At 33.1% G+C, this 20,128-nt stretch overlaps 2 protein-coding genes across 2 annotated transcripts; one reads left to right on the forward strand and one right to left on the reverse strand.

Annotated features, from left to right (window-relative positions):
* Nucleotides 1-11,748: 11,748 nt before the first annotated feature.
* LOC108461502 (uncharacterized) lies at nt 11,749-17,114 on the forward strand. The gene is made up of 7 exons (XM_017761359.2): nt 11,749-12,029; nt 12,109-12,242; nt 12,784-12,970; nt 13,800-13,940; nt 14,412-15,068; nt 15,267-15,446; nt 16,251-17,114. The coding sequence occupies exons 1-7, from the start codon at nt 11,907-11,909 to the stop codon at nt 16,425-16,427; spliced, it is 1,599 nt and encodes a 532-aa protein (XP_017616848.1). The 5' UTR covers nt 11,749-11,906; the 3' UTR covers nt 16,428-17,114.
* On the reverse strand, nt 16,689-18,134 carry LOC108461503 (uncharacterized). The gene has a single exon (XM_017761360.2). The coding sequence runs from the start codon at nt 17,968-17,970 to the stop codon at nt 16,777-16,779; it is 1,194 nt and encodes a 397-aa protein (XP_017616849.1). The 5' UTR covers nt 17,971-18,134; the 3' UTR covers nt 16,689-16,776.
* Between the last annotated feature and the right edge of the window lie 1,994 nt (nt 18,135-20,128).

Consider the following 20,128-nt stretch of genomic DNA (forward strand, 5'->3'; position numbering starts at 1 on the left):
ATATTAAACACCTTGATACAAACTCAGAGATATCATGTTTCATTCCCGACCACCAGTACATCTTTTTCAGATCATTATACATTTTATTACTCCCCGGATGTACAGACATAGTACCGCTGTGAGCCTCGTGTAGAATCTTTTATATGAGCTCTGAATTCTGAAGTACACATACCCTACATCTGAATAATAAACAACGATCAGAACCAATCTGAAATTCAGAATCATTACCTGACTAACACTGTGCCCGTTTAACCTGTAACTTCTCATCATTCTTTTGAACTTCACATATTTGCTATAAAAATGTCGGTTTAGCTCTCAATTCAGCTATGATTGAACCATCATCAGTCAGTGACAACTGGGTATTCATAGCTCATAAAACAAATAGAGATTTTCGGCTCAAAGCATTAGCTACAACATTAGCTTTACCCGGATGGTAATCAATAATCAAATCATAATCCTTTATCAGTTCAAGCCACCTGCGCTGTCTTAAATTCAAATCTTTCTATGTCATCAAATATTTCAAGTTTTATGATCAGTATAAATATGACATTTCTCACCGTACAAGTAATGCCGCCATATCTTCAGTGCAAATACAATAGCAGCTAATTCAAGATCATGTACTGGGTAACTTCTTTCATGTGGTTTAAGTTGTCTTGAAGCATAGGCTATTACTTTACCTTCTTGCATCAAGACACAACCTAAACCATTTAATGAGGCATCACTGTAAATAACAAATTCCTTACCCGGTTCAGGCTGCACTAATACAGGTGTTTTCGTTAGTAGATCTTTCAATCGGTTGAAATTCCGCTGACATTCACCAGTCCATTCGAACTTTACATCCTTCTACAATAATCGAGTCATTTGAGAAGCTATCATAGAGAATCCCTGTACAAATCTATGATAATAACCAACTAAACCCAAGAAACTTCTAACTTTAGATACATTCTTCGGTGGATTCCAATTGACAATAACTGAGATTTTACTTAGATCTACCTTGATGTCTTCGGCAGATGTGTCCAAGAAAACCCACTTTTCAAAGCCAAAATTCACATGTACTGAATTTAGCATATAACTGCTTCTCTCGCAGAATTTGCAACACAATTCTCAAATGTTCTGCATGTTCTTCTTCATCCCGAGAATAAACCAAAATATCATCAATGAATACTACTGCAAATCTGTCTAAGTACGGTCTGAATATCCAGTTCATCAAATCCATGAATACTGTAGGTGCATTAGTTAGCCCAAACGGCATAACCAGAAACTCATAATGTCCGTACACAGTTCGAAGAATTTGTTTTTGGCATATCGACTCCTTTACCCGAATCGATAATAACTCGATCGAAGATCAATCTTTGAAAACACAGTAGCACCTTTCAACTGATCAAATAAATCATCAATCTGGGGTAACGGGTACTTATTCTTTATGGTTACTTTATTAAGCTGCCGGTAGTCAATACACAGTCTTAAAGACCCGTCATTCTTTTTCACAAACAGAACTGGAACACCCCAAGGTGAATGACTCGGTCAGACAAAATCCTGTCAACAAGCTCTTGCAACTGTGTCTTTAACTCCTTTAATTCAGTAGGAGCCATCCGGTACGGAGCTATAGAAATCGGAGTAGTTCCTGGAATCAAATCTATAGAAAACTCCACTTCTCTTTCTGGTGGCAACCCTGGTAATTCCTCTGGAAACACATCATAAAATTCACATACTATTGGCACTGCCTGTATTCTTGACTCAGATACCTTGGTGTCAGTACATAAGCCAAGTAAGCATCATACCCTTTTTTGACATACCTCTGTGCTGCCATTACTGAAATCACATCAGATAACCCCTCTGTTTGATCAGATTTAACCCGGAGCAACTCACCATTCTGACATTTTAGCATAATATATTTTTGTCTACAATTTACTACTGCACTATGGTAGATTAACCAATCCATGCCCAATATCACGTCAAATTCATCAAATGACAGTAACATCAAATCAGCCAGGAAACAATAACCTCTTACCATCAGTGGACAATTTTTACAAATTTTATCCACCAAAACAGATTAACCCAGGGGGTTCGAGACTTTAACCATAAATTCAGTAGGTTCAACAGATAAATTTTTTACAATTGCAAGTTTAACACATATATATATATATGAATGCGTAGAACCAGGATCAATCAATGCAGTAATATCAGTATCAAGTAAAGAAAATGTACCAGTAATAACATCGGGTGCTGAGGCATCTTTTCTGGCACGAATGGCATATGTCCTAGCAGGTGATCGTGCCTCAGACCTGCCTGCAATATCTTTCGTAGCTCCTCGGTAACCACTGACATTACAGATGGTTGAGGTGGTCTGCCCTTGAAACTGGATTACTTAGCTTCGATATCTGCTCAGCTTTTTTTTCACCTCTTTCTGGACAATCTCTGAGGAAATGGTCAAAAGAACCACATCGATAACAAGCCCCGCTCTTTAATCGACATTCACCAAAATGAGCTTTATTACAGTACTGACATCTCGGCTTAGGAGTGCCTACACTGCCAACACTGGCCACTGATGGAGTTGAAGGTCTTGGATTAGTGCGTTGAGAACCTCGCTCTCTACCCGAATACCCAATGGCTGAGGTAGAACGATCCTAGTATTTCTTCAATTTCTTTGGAGCAGAAAACTGGGATTTTCCCATCGGTCTTTTACTAAAAATTTGAGCTTCCCTCTCAGCCTGTTTCTTTTCTTTGCTCAATTCTTCTGCTTTATAAGCTCTCTCTACTAATGTAGCAAACTCTCAAATTTTAAGAATTCCAATGTCTTCATTCAACCCTTCTTCGAATCGTTTGCACATTTCAGCTTCTAACTGTAACCATTCTCGAGCATATTTACTCAATCGAACAAATTCTCTTTCATACTCAGATATTGATCTGTTACACTCTTTCAGCTCAAGAAATTCTTTTCTCTTCTTATCGAGAAACCTCTGACTAATATATTTCTTTCTGAACTCGGTCTGAAAGAATTCTCATGTAATTTCTTCTTTTGGAACAACTGAAACTTTAGTATCCCACCAATGGTAAGCTATGTCTTTTAGCAGTGAGACGGCACATTTCAGACATTCTTCTGGTGTACAAGATAATTTCTCCAAAACCCGAGTAGTGTTTTCTAACCAGAATTCAGCCCGTTTGGAATCATCATCAATTGCTGCTCGAAATTCTTCAGCCCCATATTTTTAAATTTTATCTACTGGAGCTTTCCCTTTTCTGACAGATTCAATACCTGTACCCTGTGAGATATCGGGAACCGGTGGAGGAGCAGGAGGGGGAGCTTGAACTTGCTGCACTACAGGGTTAGTTCTTAAGTATTGACTAAACCATTCATTCATCATTTGAAAGAAGGCTATTTTTGCCTCCTCCCCTCGACCCTATGTCTCGGGCCTTCTCCTGCTAGTTTCTTCTCTTTGTACTGAAGCCGGATCATGACTCCCAGCTTCCTCAGATTGAGCTCGGTCGGTAGACATTTACTATAAGAAAAACACATTTAAATGGTCAGGAGATATCACACTATCAATAATAATTTAAATGGCATGTATAGCTAATCCCGTATTTACTATGTCGGTCCGAGAATCGACTAAACCGTAGCTCTGATACCAATAAATGTAATACCCCCTACCCGTATTCATTGCCGAAATAGGGTACGAGGTATTCTAGGAGTTCTGATTTTTTTATATTCAATATAACCCTTTATAAATATCTAACCTTCCTACAATATTAAATCGAGACCAATCCACATCAACCAAACCAATTCAACATATTTTCAAGATAAATTCATGCATATTTATAAGATAACGTCATCACATACCCAAAACCAAGTTTGTTAACCATACTAATGGCTAACTTTACATTCATTTCACGTTAACATTTACTTTATTAGCTTATACATGCCATTGATTTCCAAAATAAAGTTTCTTTATATACCGAAATCACGAGGTTGATAGTGTGATGTGTCTCCACCAAATCCGACCTCAGAGCTCTTAACACTACAAAAGCAGGGAAAATGAAATGGGGTAAGCACTTTGTGCTTAGTAAACTCATGTAACAAGAATTATACTTACCTAATATTTTCAATACAATACAACAAACATTCCTATATCCATTCAATGCATTATTACCCTAACATGCACAAATTCAACATTCAAGTTAGTACAATAATTTCCATGTACCAATAATATATACTATGATTGATGAGCTCATCAATACATGATTTCCATTTCCTTATATTTTTTTTCATATTTATCCCATTGAATTTCTTAGAATTTTCGATGGATTTTCAGAGGTACACTTTTAGTGTACATTTCGAGTCCGTCAATTCATATTCATGTGCGACATTTCCATTTCAGAGAGCACACTCATGAACCTCATCCTTATAGCGGGATTACCAGTCGAGCTAAATCCTCATAATATAAACTCATAGAGTATTGTCGGATTACCGGTCGAGCTAAATCCCCGCAACGACAATTACTCTAATGAGCTTAGATCCGAATTACAGTCAAGCTAAATTCAGACCCTAATTCAGATTACCTGTCCGGGCTAAATCCATTTTCCACATATTCTTCGGGAGGGCTATATCAGGATAAGATCACCCGTCCGGGCTAGATCCTTTTTACCGTCAATTCCTTTTCAGAGATCCATCGAAATTTCCTTTCATTCAACCGGGATTTTTTCCCCCTTTTTATTAAATATATCAATGTTTCATCAATTTTCATACAATGAACATTCAAATCATATTCACATCAATAACATACATTTCAAGCATTTAAGAATATAATTCAAGTTACATGAACTTACCTTGATACTTGTTCGTGTACAAAATCTACTAATCTGAACTTTTCCTTTCCTCGATCTAGCTTCAGTATTTGAATCTTCGGATCTAAATAAATAAATTTAATTATCAATTTAATACATTTCATGTTCATATGCAACAATTTCTATAATTTCATTATTATTATTTATAGTTTATTCAAAGCTATCTATTTGAGTCAGAGTCATTAAATTATTTATAACTCAAGATACGAAACTCCAAATTAAGATCCGTTAATTTTCCATGAAACTAGAATCATATATGTTCTTACCATAAAATTTTCAGAATTTTTGGTTTAGCCAATAAGTACAGTTTATTCGTTAAATTCACCCCTGTTCTGCTGTCTGATAGTTCTGACCCTTCTTCATTAAAAATTAATTATCTCTTCATACAGAATTCGGATGATGTTTCCGTTTGTTTTTCTTGAAAATAGAATCATTCAAGATTCTATGCATATAAATTTAAGCCCCTAATTATTTTTATTCAATTTTTATGATTTTTCAAAGTCGAAGCAGGGAACTCAATTCATTCTGACCTTGTCTCATAAAATTCATTATATCTCATAATTTACAGATCCATTGCTTACACCGTTTCTATGAGAAACTAGACTCAATAAGCTTTAATTTCATATTTTTTTCATCTTCTAATTCGATTTCTACAATTTATGTTGATTTTTCAAAGTTAGTCTACTGCTGCTGTCCAATATTATTTTAGTGCAAGCTGTTTATTACCATTTTTCCCCTAAGCTTTTAATAAATAACAATTTCGTCTCTACTCAATTAGCCTCTCAATTGAGCTGATTTTTCTCAATTAACACTTTATTCTACCACCTTAAACTAGTTTACAACCTTTAGGAATCAAAATTTCAGCAATAGACTTTAATTCCAAACATTTTCACAATTAGGTCCTAAAAATCAATTTCTATTGAAATTACCTAATAAAATCATCTCATAAACAAATTAAAGCTTTAATTTCATTCTAATTCATCATAAACTTACAGAACTCAACCATGGTGACTTTCAATTTCATCCATGAAATCAAAAACTAATGAATTTAATAGTAGGACCTAGTTGTAAAAGTCTTAGAAACACAAAAATTACAAGAAAAAAGCAAGGATTAACTCACTTGGTGCAAAAATTATGGAATACCAGCTTATAGAACCCTCTTATGGCATTTTTAGCTGCTGGAAGTGAAGAGAAATGAAGAGAAATCTAGATATTTCCTATTTAGTCCTAGTTTTATTTAGTTAATTTTGCAATATTCCAATTTTGCCCTTAATTTATCAATTTTCCTGTTGATTTCATGCCTTTGCCGTCCAGCCCAAATAAATTTTGGGTCTAATTTCCTTTTAAATCCTCTCTCATTAGACACTTAAGCTATTTAATCATCCCATCCACTTTTACACATTTTACAATTTAGTCCTTTTCATTTAATTAACTATCCAAACATTAAATTTTCCTAACGAAATTTTAATACCACATTACTAACATTTCATAAATATTTATAAAATTATTTTTGACTCAGTTTTACGAGATAGAGGTCCCGATACCTTATTTTACCCAATTTTTTCAATAATTTCTTTTTCTAACTAACCACTAAATCGGTAAAATTTTTCTATCAATATTTTCATACGATTTTCCTATCATATCAATTTTCATGCAAAAATATTGAAATAAATTTCTCTTCAAATCGAATTTGTGGTTACGAAAGCACTATTCCGATAACCTTGAATTTAGGCTATTACAAAGTTCTGAGAGTAAGCTCTCTCTAAAAACTTTATTTTTGTGTTTAAATATGTGTTATATGAACAGTGATATGCAAGCTCTTTATTGTGAGCTCAAAATGAACTAGTGCTCTATGAGCTCCTCAAAATTGGAGAGCTCTATGTTGTAAGAAATTATTTTGACAATAAACTTTTTAATTGTTGGATATAATGGCATGCCATAGGATTGTGAGTACTCACCTTTATGTTTTGTGGTTTGGGCGAGAGACCTTAGGACAGATTAGAGAGATAATGGAGTGTCAAGCTAAGCTCCACTCAATGTGACATGTTGGTGTGTTGAAGAGTGCTTAGCCTTATGCTACATTTATGGGACATGTTAAGACTCATTGAGTCATTCTGAGGCATTATAAGGAGATTCACTTATCCAACAGTAAAGAACATATGAATAAGTCTATATTTTTCGAAATATCATGTTTTACAATTTAAAGTTGTCTGACAGTAAGTATTGGCGAACTAGGTTTCGCGTAAGTATGGAGAACCTAGTTCGCAAGTTCTATGACCTTACCGAGTTTCTATTTAACTTATGTTTTGTGCGTGCTTTATGGTTATTCTTTTGTATTCACTGGGTTCACAAGAACTCACACACTATTTTCTATTCACTGAAGATAACTAGATCGCAAGGTGAGTAACAATGAGGCGAGTGATCCAGGCGAAGTATACTTGCTATAAAGGTAGTACAAGCGAACTCTGGATTAAAGGGAATATGGGAATTCTGCTTGGGCTTAAAGATATAATTCTATTGACTTTTCCGATTATTTTAGGACTTAGTTATTTTCATGATTTCTTATGTTTTTCCTTATGTTTTTAATTGCAAACTAATAATGTTTTATAAACACATTTGAATTTTAAATATATAAATATGGTCCAAATTTGATTGATGTTTTCTTAATTTTACAAGTTCACTCTTAAGTAAGTAATTTATAATATAGTGTTCACCATAAGCAATGACATGAAGTATTCAAAACTGAAAAAACTTTGCAGAGTTCGCCAAAATTGCTACAAAGTAATAAGGTTGCGAACTGTACTAACTGCGAACCTTAATGATTGGTGAATTGCTATCCACGAACCTTTAGTAGATTTTGATATGTGCTAAAAGAGAAACCCTGAGAACTGTATTCACAGTATCCAAACAAAAAGGGGTAGTTTGCCAGACTTACCCTGTTTAAAGAAACTTACCCATGAAAGTCTTAGATTGTGTGAGCTATGCAAGGGAGTGAACCCCTATGTTAGATAAATGAACATCAATATTCTGTGAGGTACATTGCTTTGCAAAACTTAAGGTTCACATGATCTTTATTTCTTTCTTTCATCAAATATTTATGACTTCATGAAAAAAGTAAGTTAAGTTATTGAGAGCGAAGTAAAGTTCGCATGTTATTTCCACTGCATAATATGGAGCAAGCAAAGTGAGTTCGCGAGCTTATGCTTTCTTAAAATCTATACATATTTTATGATCTAACTTGTGGTGAGCTGGAGGTTAGGTTGGGTGTTAATGAAGAGTCACTTAAATGGCTAATATGGCGTTCCATAACTCAGGTTTGATGACTGAACCATGTATGGGGTGTTACAATTTATGCATGCATGGACTTTTGAAACTTAATAACTGATAATTACACGTTATCTAGCTTAAGAAAAACCGACATAGTTCATCGATTTCTACTACATTACAAGGATTTGGATTTTGAATAACAAAATATCAACTCAGTTGGTTTTCTTAAACTTCGCAAATGATGTTCGAAGGAAAACAATACCCAAAGTTTTCTAAAATATCACTATCGACAATAAAATGAATCTTATGTATAGTCCGTTTGATAAACAGATGTTTTAATCTAACTTAAAACAACAACAACAATGGTTTTTCCTAAAATTAGTTGGATTAGGGTTTTTAAAAGACTAGCGGGTTACTTGGCCATTTCAGTGGTTAATGTAGCCTTCTCGGTCATAACGTCTAGGTTGAGTTAGGGAGGTTATAGCAGTGGAGCGAGTGATCCAGCGTAACATGCCAACTGTAGAGTTTTAACACCCCTATACCCGGTTCGACCCAAGGAACCTGATATAAAAATATTACATTTGGAGCCAAAGTAATTTTGGCTAATCACTAATATATTTGAACATTAAAAAAAATAAAGTTTTCGTAACTTATATTTTAGTCCTTATGACTTGAAGCACACTTGATCTTCCTAAGTACATGCCATTCTATTCAAAATTTTGAAACATACCCTCTTGGCACTTGGAGATGTAATGAGATGAATGCTCACAACCTCAATTACAACTCTTCAAAATCACTGTACCTATGCGTTGAAAATAAACGCGTTAAGTCGGTGAAGACTTAGTAAGTATCCATGATATTAAAATTCTATTAAATTTCTTAATTCCCAATATCTCATTTCTTTGTTTATTTATCATATTCTTTTGTAAATTTTTACTTATTTCACAATTTAGTCCTTTAGGTCCTCAAATTAACCCATAAAAATTACTACTCTTTTTAATACATGTATCATGTTTCACTGTTTAGTATAAATTTTCATAATTCCATCAGTAATTCTTTCTTATACTTCCTCAAATACATTCAATTTACTTATGTCTTCACTTTACTGATTCAAGATTTCGAACATTAATCGTAGATAAACCTTTTCCATGTAACGAAAATTATTTACCTTTTTAGCAGAGGCCCAGTAGACTAAATAGAACACCTAGGATATACAAAACTGATACAGAGGTGCATTATTATGCACTATTAAGTAGAGAACACTAAAGTGCTATACAGAGGGCACAAATGTGCTAAACGGAGAGCACTAATGTGCTAATAATCGGAGAGCGTGCTAGGGTCCTTTAATGGCATGCCACTAATATCCTAGTAGTTCTAATCTCGTCTACTTGGGCAAATTATATCATGCACACATATCACTTTTACACTTTTCGCATAATGCTTTTACATACTTTATAATTTACTCATTGTACCAATAATCTGTATACTTATATCTTCACTATCTTTAATACATGTAATATATTTCTAAATTCATTATTCATCCATAATTCGCTAATAATCCTTATCATGTATTTCACATATCACTTTTATTATTTTGTAATTTAGTCATTAATACAATATTCCATGTAGCAATATATTTTACTTTTAATAACACATATAATTTAATTCAATACTTATTAATAACCCAACTATTATACTTTTCTTATAATTTCCTACTTCACATAGTAAATTATTTCACACTATTTCTATTTTTATTTACTTAATTACCACTTAGTTTACAAAGATCACATTTTAATCCTTAAATAATAAGGAAGTTCATGAGTACTTACCTCTTTTCTATCAAAATCTCTTGCTCCTCTTACCACTTGATTCACTTACTTAACTTCTCTCTTCATCAACATGTCAAAAACACAATATTTTCCTCATGAAAAATCTTTACTTTAACACCGTTTTTATGTTTTTCTATCACTACTAAACTTAAAAAAAACATAAATCCTTAACATCCATACCTTATTCTCTTGAAACCAAACTTTAATTTGACTTTCTTTCTTCTCTAACTTCTATTATCTTGAATCTAATTTGATATTCTAGCCCCCCATAGTCTCCTTATTATTTTTCTCTCTCGGTGGATATAGAAATTCTTTTGATTTCAAAGTGAAAATGATAGATTTTTGGTAAAATGACTAAATTGTAAAGAAAAGAAAATTTCTTCCTTTCTTTTATTCTTCTCACATTGGAACCATGGAAAGATGAAGAATTCTCTTCATCTTTCTTCATTATATACTAAGTAAAACTTAATAAAATATAAATAAATGTCAAATCAAAATATTAATAAATTAATATTTATTTATTTAATTAATCTAAAATATCACCAACATCATCATTACTCTTCAAAATATCTTTCTTGCTAAATGACCATTTTTTCCCTTATGATCCTTCAAAATTCCTCCATTGAATCATCACTCATTTTAATAAAATTACAATTTAACCCTTCATACTTTTTTACTTGTTCAATTTAGTCCTAATTCATCCATTTTCCTTAGATTCTAGATCTTTTTACCTTTAAAATATTTGAACTATTTGTCTTTCAACTTTTTCATATTTATATTTAACCCTTCAAATTTTGAGTATTTACTCTTGGGTCATTAAACTTTTCTTACTTTTGTAATTTAGTCTTTTCTTGAATTAATACATCATAATATATTTCCTAAATAGATTTTTTGACATAACTCAAACATTCCCTTTTTGTCACTTTATTTCCTCATTTTATTGTATCAAATATAATATCTTACTTTTTTACTGTAGCAACTTTTAGGGTATTACAAGAGTGGTGGTAGACTTTGTTAGAAAATTGTTTGAAAAATATGTTAAAGTTGACGCTACAAATTTTTTTTTTCTTTCTAAAATTGACATTTGTCGTGGTAAGTAAAGCAATAAATTTGATTGACTAAGTACATGTATATCGAGAACTTTGTGAGCAAGGTTTTCAGAATCAAATTAATTATCAAATCGATCAGTCTACCGGTTCATTGGTTTGTCCAGTTCAATTAAACAAACCATTAAAAAAAATCTGATTCAATCATTTGATTCAACCATTTTTATGCTCGGTTCAAGTGGTTTGTATCGATTCCCGAATCAATCGATCTAATGACTTTCTCTAAATCAATTTTTGGTCCAATCGATCTAGTCCGATTCAAACAACATTGTTTGTGAGTAGTCTAAGTCAGAATTACGTTTTCGTTAAGCATTGATTACATCTAAGGTAATAGTTATTATAAAATTTTATATTGCTATAAAATAAGTTTTGATTGTTAAAAAAATACATTTGTAATATTTTGTAACAAATATAATGAATGTTATATTTACTTACCTAAAAACAAAATTCAAAATATCATTAAAAAAACAAAATTGAAAAATTTATCAAACAAACTAAAAACATTTTATATAAAACTATTTAAGCAATAAAAAAGATAATTATTCACATTAATTATTTTTTCACTACACGACTTAAACTTTACAGATTTCATAAAAGATATTATTTTAAATCAACCCATTTTTCAAAAATTATTTTTGAAAATGGTTTTTAGTGAAACAAACAAATTATAAAACTAGCTCGTGGTCCTGACCATACCTCTTGCTTCACGGCCCAAATTATGCTGGGCTCATGGCTGGGAATGCCGTCCCTTTTCCCTCTCCGAAAACTTTTAAAATCTCCATTTTCCCGGTTAACAAACATCATTTTCCGTGAAAAAAAAAATTCATCTAAAAGACTAAAGGACTAAAGGAAAAGGAAAAAGATGGAACCAGTGGTGGCAACGGTGAGTGGATACCACGGCTTGGAACGGTTCAACCTAATCAAGCTCATATCTATTGCCGGTGCCAGTTATATCGGCTGTTTGACTCAATCAACCACTCATTTGGTTTGTTTCCTTTTCTCTTAGTACTTTAAAAAAAAATTTAAAGGGAAAATGGGGAAAACTAAATTTATTTGGAATTTAGGTATGTTGGAGATTTGAAGGAAGGAAATATGAGCTTGCTAAGAAGTTAAAGACGATAATCGTAAATCATCGATGGATTGAAGATTGTATAAAGGAAGGAAAGCGTTTGCCTGAGGGTCCTTATATGTTGCGAAGGTATTAATTTACTCTTTTAGTTTTTAACTGTTGGGAATTTTTTTTATTGATGGATTTTTTGAAAAAATGGATCTTTTATTTTATTTTTAATATGAAATTATGGTTTTTTGCTTGGGTTGTTATGTTAAATGGGATTGATGAAATTCAATTTTTTTTTCTAATTTTGGTAGAAGAGGCTGACAATGATACCTCAAAAATTTTAAGAATAATATTAAACATAAAATGGTTAAGTGTTAGGAGAAGGAGCTTTTTAATTCATTGGTTATGGATGAACTCAATTTTGGGAGGATGGGAAGGTGTGAATCTACCGTTTGTTTTTTTATTTTTTCCTATTTCCTCTCCAGACAGAGTACTGAATACTAGACTACTATTTATGGTTCTTGTCATTGATAGAAATGTGTGTTTATATATTTATTTGATGCATAATTTCTCTAGAATTTGATGAGAACTGTATTTTAAAAGTGTATTTTTCAAGTTAGCACCTCAGATCAGTTCATCTGTGAGCAGTTTGCTAATAGAATCCTTCAAACTTTCTTTGTAGTGGAGAAGAAATGGGACCTTTGTTGCTGGAGATTCCTGATGTTGCTAAGGGAGATGCCTTGACTAAGAAGTGCAAAGTGTTTTCTGACAAATCTAATGTTCATGATGGGGTTGGAAATGAAACAACTGATGTTGACCGTGGAGCTTCTGGCTTATCTGGTTGGTCCAAATCTGCATTGTTGGATGAGGTGATTACATAAACTTCTCTGCCTCATTACTTTCTTTCCTTGCCTCGCCTTTTTTCCTGATTCTTTCTTTCTGTTTAGCACACACCACAGAAGAATTCATTGTCAGGGTATAAAATTAGTTAGTGCTTCTTTCAGTTAGACAATTTCATAGGAGCTGTGCTTGATAATTAGTGCTGTAAAGTATGTCAGATGAGTTGATGGCCCTGCATAAGTGAATTATGGATTTGTTGAACATGCACTTCCAGGATTGATTTGGTTTTGGGCTTTTCTGTTCTTCTTGCCAGAACTGTAAATATTTGTACGAGAGACTAAAGAAAATTTTCTACTTGAAACCTTTGTTTGGTTTTTGCACATGAACTATGAATGTGTGCATGCATGTGAGAATTGATGGAATCAAAAGGGGGAATATTTTGTTAGTTGAGCTCTGAATTATTGACTTGCAATTATCATTATTGACTTAAGATATAAGTGATATTAAGAAGCCTGACATATTTCTTCTAAGGATCTTTACTTGAAACCTTTGTTTAGATGGTTTTTGCACATGAATTTTGAGTGTGTGCATTCATGTGAGAATTGATGGAATCAAAAGGGGGAATATTTTGTTAGTTGAGCTCTGAATTAGCAATTATCCTTATTGACTTAAGATATAAGTGATATTAAGAGGCCTGACATATTTCTAAGGGTCTTTACTGTCTAGCTTTTATCATCTATTTATGTTTTTTTTTGTTTTGAATCTCTGCTTTATAACATTGGTAAAAGCATTTTTTTTAGCATTTTATTACTAATTTTCAATTTTACATGTTTTTGTGATTCATTTTAATTTCTGCAGAATCTTTTTCAAGAGCATGGGAGAAACAGTTCCCATAAACTGAAATCTAAAGCATTTAGAAAGTCTCCGACGGAGGAAAATTTGTTTAGTGGTGGCAACTGCTTTCAGGAGACTAGTTCAACTGGATTTTCTCGGGAGGAGGTAACGAGTGCTATTGTCTTGTTTTTTCTTCATTCAAATTCTTCAAGATATTTTCTTAACTTGTTACAGGATATTATATAGTTTTAGTTGTTATTCTAAATTTCTTGACAGCCTTAATTGGAAATGGAAGTATTCATGGTTTACTATTTTAAACTTGTTCATTTATAGCATTTTATCTTTCACTCATTAGTCTTTGACTTATACAAGTTCCATACGGAATAGGGTAAAAAGGTCACCTGTTTACTAACTTCAACATTCTTTTGAAAAAAAATCTACTATCTGAGTTGGTTACTTTAATCTGCAATATGAGTTTAGATATCTTTTTTAAAGGTAACCAGTAATATTCTTGAGGTTTGTGCTGAAGTTAAACACTAAATCTTCAAATTTTATGTCATTGTATGGATTTTTAAGGAATAATTGCCCAGGTCATATTTTCTTGACTTTGCTTTTTTGCTTTATCCGGTTGAAAAGCATGAAGAGTTGTTTTCTTATGCTTCGGTGCCTCCAATGAGGAACAAAAGGAAGATCTCAAAGAACAAAGAACCAAGTGCTCATTGTTCCGCTCAGCTGATGAGGGAAGAAAGAGATATTCCTAATGGTAGCAGAGGCACTTCTTTGGCCGAATCTTCTAAGAGAAAAGGACGGAGGCTTGTGAAAAATGTCAATAGAGAATCAGTAGTGTTTGACATTTCAGACTCTGACCAAGAGTGCCATCCACCCCTCAGAGTACATAAGCCATACGTTGGAGTTACAAGTCCATCTGGGCATTCGGTTGATAGGATTGTTAGTTTATCTCAAATTGGAGGACCATCTTATCGTGACTTCAGTGAGCATATCAGATTAGATGAAGAAATTGAAGAAGTTGAGGAGATCAAATTGAGGAATAAGGGACCTCCTTCCAATGATTTAACTTCACCAGGGAAGGGTGCACAACCTGTCTCTGGAAGAACTTCACCAGATAGGTGCTCTGATGCTGAGAGAGAGAACCAAGATGTTACTTCCAGATTATCCACATCAATGAATTTATCTTGTGTTATATGTTGGACTGAGTTTAGTCCAACAAGAGGGGTTTTGCCTTGTGGACATCGATTTTGTTATTCATGTATCCAAGAATGGGCTGACAAAATGGTAAACATTCTTCTTCTTCTTCTTTTTAATTCATATGTATTTTTGCTGGGACTCCCTTAATTATTATTAGTATCCTACATGAATGCTAGGTTAGTGTTTTATGATTATACTTCAAGTTATATCGTTTTTTCCCCTAATGTCCTATCTTGAACTTGATCCAATTTGAAAGTGTTCTTATATTAATTGTGGTGCATGTAGACTTCAAGGAGAAAGGCTCCATGTTGTCCCTTGTGCAAGGCAATTTTCATGAGCATCACAAAAGTGGAGGATGCAGCCATCTCAGATCAAAAGATTTTCTCCCAAACCATTCCTTGTGCCACATCAACATTGGATGTTTCTGTTATTTCTGATCAAGAAAGAACTGGTTTTGGTGCTCAGGTAGTGGATACTCTAATACTAAAAGTTATATTGCTTGTATCTTTGTGGCATTAAGCCATGCTTTATGCTGTTTCTGCATAGCATTTTAAAATCAGAAATAGGACACTTAGGTGGCTCTGGTGGTTGATGAAAATTGAAAGGGAAAAATGCAATTACATGGTATAGAGGTTTGAAAAGGATAAATGGAACAAACACGATCACAAGCATAAACTGGTGTACATAATTAGGTATTACTAAGTGTATGCCTATCATCTAGAGTTGATGGCATTTCATTTTGTGTGATTTACGGCACAACACGGTTAAAGAGATGCTAGACAAATGTAAAATTGGTTTTGACCCTATCCAAACAAGGCTTCTCCATTGAGAAGATATTTTATTTTCTGAAAACTCTTCTGTGCTGCACTGCCAATGGATGTGAAAAGTTTATCGTTATCTTGCATAGTCAGCGACGCAAAACTAGTATTTTCAGTAGAGCCACCACTGTTACATTATATGTCATCTATGTTTCTCTGACTTCCATTTTTCTTAAAGTATCTGCGTCAAACATCTGTCTTAACATATATTTAGATACGAGTATGGGCATATTGTTCTCCGAGGACCCTTCTAATACATTAACACACAAAATTGGACATTTCTGTGTCAGACACATACACTCACACCTCAGTCCAAGTAAATTAGCATTTCATCCATTTTTCTTAGTTGATTGCACTTTGCTGACACTAAAAACTTTGCATTCTTATGGTACTTTGTAGTTTGATTCTACTGAATTGATTTTGTACATTTTTTGGCCATTTATTTTTGCAGTCCTCAGCAGCTTCTGTTTGCATCAAGTGCCGTCTGCGAGAACCCGAGGATCTTCTTATCAGCTGTCATTTTTGTCAGATACGAAATATCCATAGATACTGTCTTGATCCTCCTTTATTACCCTGGACTTGTATTCACTGCCAGGATATTGAGAGGCTCAACCCTTACATCTTCTAATATACATGAAACTCCATGATGGTAATGCATCCAGAACATGTCATCTTTGACAGTGTTGTCTCTAACATTGATGTCGTATATTCAGTACTCAATTATATATATTATATTACTGGGGATGGTTAAGCCTTCTTTTTTTGGAACAAGAGATTCTTCATTCTTGTCTACATCTATAGCTGTGCCCTTTCTCGATTACATGATAATGTTGGATACAACATGATCATAGGATATGAATTTAACATTGAGAAAAAAAAATAAGTAACGTTTGACACAACATGACATGATATAAGAATGTGTAAAAATCTGTCAAAAAGTTAACATTGATACGATACCAATAAACAGAATGTAATAGTTAAAACTGTGCTGACTTCGTAAGAGTTTGGCATTTCAGCGGGAACAATTGGTTGCATTGCCCCATTACTGTCAATCCATCCCTGTAGTTATCAACAAGTCTTGATTCCAAGGTTTCATCATTATCATCATCAAGCAGCAGAGTTGACGCTTGTGCTTTCAACTCTTGAATATCAAAAGTCCAGGCACTAATTCCCTTTTGGTACTCTCTCATTGATCTTGCTTCATATTCTGCTGCAGATGCCATATTCTTCGAAGATAGTTGTTGTGCAGATTCACTGTTCTGAATCTGAAGGACTTTCACAGGATTTAGCGGCGGCCGGAAATCAGCTAATAACTTCTTCAGAGAAAGCTCAGGAGGTTTGGCATGCTTGAAAAATGAGTGCTTCAACAATTTCCCTGCAGTAGGCCTCTTCTTGGGATCTTTCACCAGGCACATGGCCACCATGTCTTTAAAGGACTTGGAGAATTTCTTATCACCAAGTCTTGGAGGAGCATTCTGTACCGTCATGAGAAGCACCTTCAACGGCGGATATTCGGACAATGGTGGATGACCGTGGGCGAGTTCCAACGCTGTTATCCCAAACGACCATATATCAGCTTTAGAATCATACCCAGTTTCTGCTTGCATAACTTCGGGTGCCATCCAACAAGGCGTCCCCGTAAAAGTATTTCTGCAGCGTTGCCTATCTCCTGAATCGAACATGCAAGCCGAAACCCCAAAATCAGAAAGTTTAACGGCGCCATTGCTATCGACCAATATGTTGCCGGCTTTGACATCCCGATGGATATGTCCTTGTCGGTGGAGATAATCCAAAGCCTTGAGGGTTTCTTTCAGGATAAAACAAATCTCGATCTCTTCTAACCCATTGGGATGAGCTTTCTTCATGGCGTGTAAGCAAGAACCCACCGACATAAACGGCATCACCACCCACAAGTTACGATCTACAACGAATGACGAATACGCTCTGACGAGATTGGGGTGATCAACGCAACTCATCGTCTGAGTTTCAAGGCGTATGTTTTCCAGGCTACCATTGTTGCAGCGATCCAGATCCAAGCACTTGACGGCCACCACGGCGTTTAGAGGAAGGTAGAAGGCTCTATATACCGTAGCGCTGCCGCCATTGCCTATCTCATCCAGAAGCACATAATCGAAACGGTTAGCAGAGTAAATCCTTTGAACATCAGCCATAGTGTTGGTGAATCCGGTTGAAAAACCCAGATTGATGAACAAATTTGCTTTGAAAATTCCCTAAGTTAATTATCTGATTGGATAGCAAGTTTTTTTTTCCAAATAACTTGAAGGATGTTCTATATATACTAATATATCTCAAACTCTTATTCAGTATCATAGGAGGGGTAGTTTAGATATTTTACCAAGTCAATGGGAATTTAAACTGCAAAATAATAATAATTATAATAATAATAAAAGCCTTTTAATAGATACCAATTATTTGGGCTTTTTGAATTATAAGCATTTACGTTTTTAAATATAATTTAAATAAACCATTTTTAATCTAAAATAATCTTATTCAATTGTTTAATATAATTAAAAGAAGTTGAAAGCAAAATTAAAGTTGGAACGAAATTAATAATGTTTCAATGGGTGTAATTCAATTTTATTAAAATTTCATCTATTTAATTTTTTATATAAATTTAATCTAATAATAAAAATATTAAAATATTGTTAAGCATGAACCAAAGATATGGTTTTAGTTGAAGCAAGATGCTTCCCACTTTTTATTATGGCCAACTATAGTCATATTACTAAACATAAATAGTCATACCAGTATATTATTACAGTAATTAATAATATACTAATATAATTTGTATTAAAAATTATAATCATTAATTATCTTTCTATTGAATATGAGGGAATTTAGAAGAAATTGATAATAATTTAATATATAATTATCTTTTATTGAATGGTGCCCAAACATTTTCCTTTCTCTATTTCTACTTTAAATATATTAATTTGAGAATGCTAAACTAGAAATCAAGTCTTGGGTCGATTACATTTTTTTTAAATGGGTTACTAATTTTCTTTACATTTATTTTATTTTATACGAAATAAATTTAAACTATATTAAATATTATTAATTTATACCAAATATTTTTAAATTATTATGAATTATTCTTTTTAATAATTTCATTCTCTCAACAAATATTCAACCAATGAGACCTTGTCATTGTTAGTTAAGACAAAGATTGTAAGTCCTTAAGTATTCATGTTTGAGTTACATTATACAGAATTGAGATATTTGGATCTCTAATCCCATCATATGTAATGTTGAGATCATTTGTTACGTTTAGTGCTGCTTTAATTCTATTGACATATATATATATATATATATATATATATATATATATATATATATATATATTTATATGTACTCTATTTAGAATAAATTTTTTTTGGTGAATAATAATATGAAAAGTATATATATATTAGGCTAAAATGAACAAAAGTATCAGAAGCCTTATCTCGTTTAAGAGTGTCAAAGAACTCCCCAGGCACATCTTCAATTATCTGCATACCTTTCTTTCAGAGGCGAAGTCAGAAATTTTTTTTAGGAGGGGCCAAAATAAAATTTTAATTTTTAATAGTCTATATGTTATAATTTTTAAAGGATTAAATTAAATTTTCATAATTTTAGGGGGCCAAAGTGTAATTTTACCTTTACTAATTTAAAATTTTAAAATTTTTCTAAATGATCAAAACAACATTTTTCCATTTTGGGGGGGGGGGAGCCCTTGCCAGCCCCCTTGGATTCGCCTCTACCTCTTTCCCATCAGAAGACAATGTGACAATAAGATTAGTGACTTGATTGCTTTCCCTAGGCACATGCCTTATCACCTAATGGTCCTTACTCTATAATAACTGCTTAATTCGTTGAAGTAAAGCCAAATTCGAAGACACGAAGTCACCTTCTTGGATAGTTTTGACCACCTTCAAGCGATCTGCTTGCACCAAAGCCTTATCATATAATAACCCAATTATTATTTATAAATTAAATATGATTTTAGAATATTTTTGAATTAGTAATATATGATTTAGAAGAATTTATTAGGTAAAATGATTTCAGAAACGAGAAATCGAGACCTTAATTTCATAAACCGAGCCGTAAATATTTTTATAAATATTTACGGTGTATCATTGAGTTAGTATTAAAGTTTCGTTAGAAAATTTTAACGTTTTAATAATTAATTAATTAAAAAGGACTGAATTGAAAAAGATGTAAAACTTGCTAAAATGATTAAATAGTTTAAGTGTTTAGTAAAGGATGACTAAAAGGGCAAATTAGCCCAAAGTGGGAGGCTAGGCGGCATAAGCAAAGAAAAATTAAAGG

The sequence above is a fragment of the Gossypium arboreum genome, chromosome 13 (assembly GCF_025698485.1).
Source record: "Gossypium arboreum isolate Shixiya-1 chromosome 13, ASM2569848v2, whole genome shotgun sequence".
NCBI lineage: Eukaryota > Viridiplantae > Streptophyta > Magnoliopsida > Malvales > Malvaceae > Gossypium > Gossypium arboreum.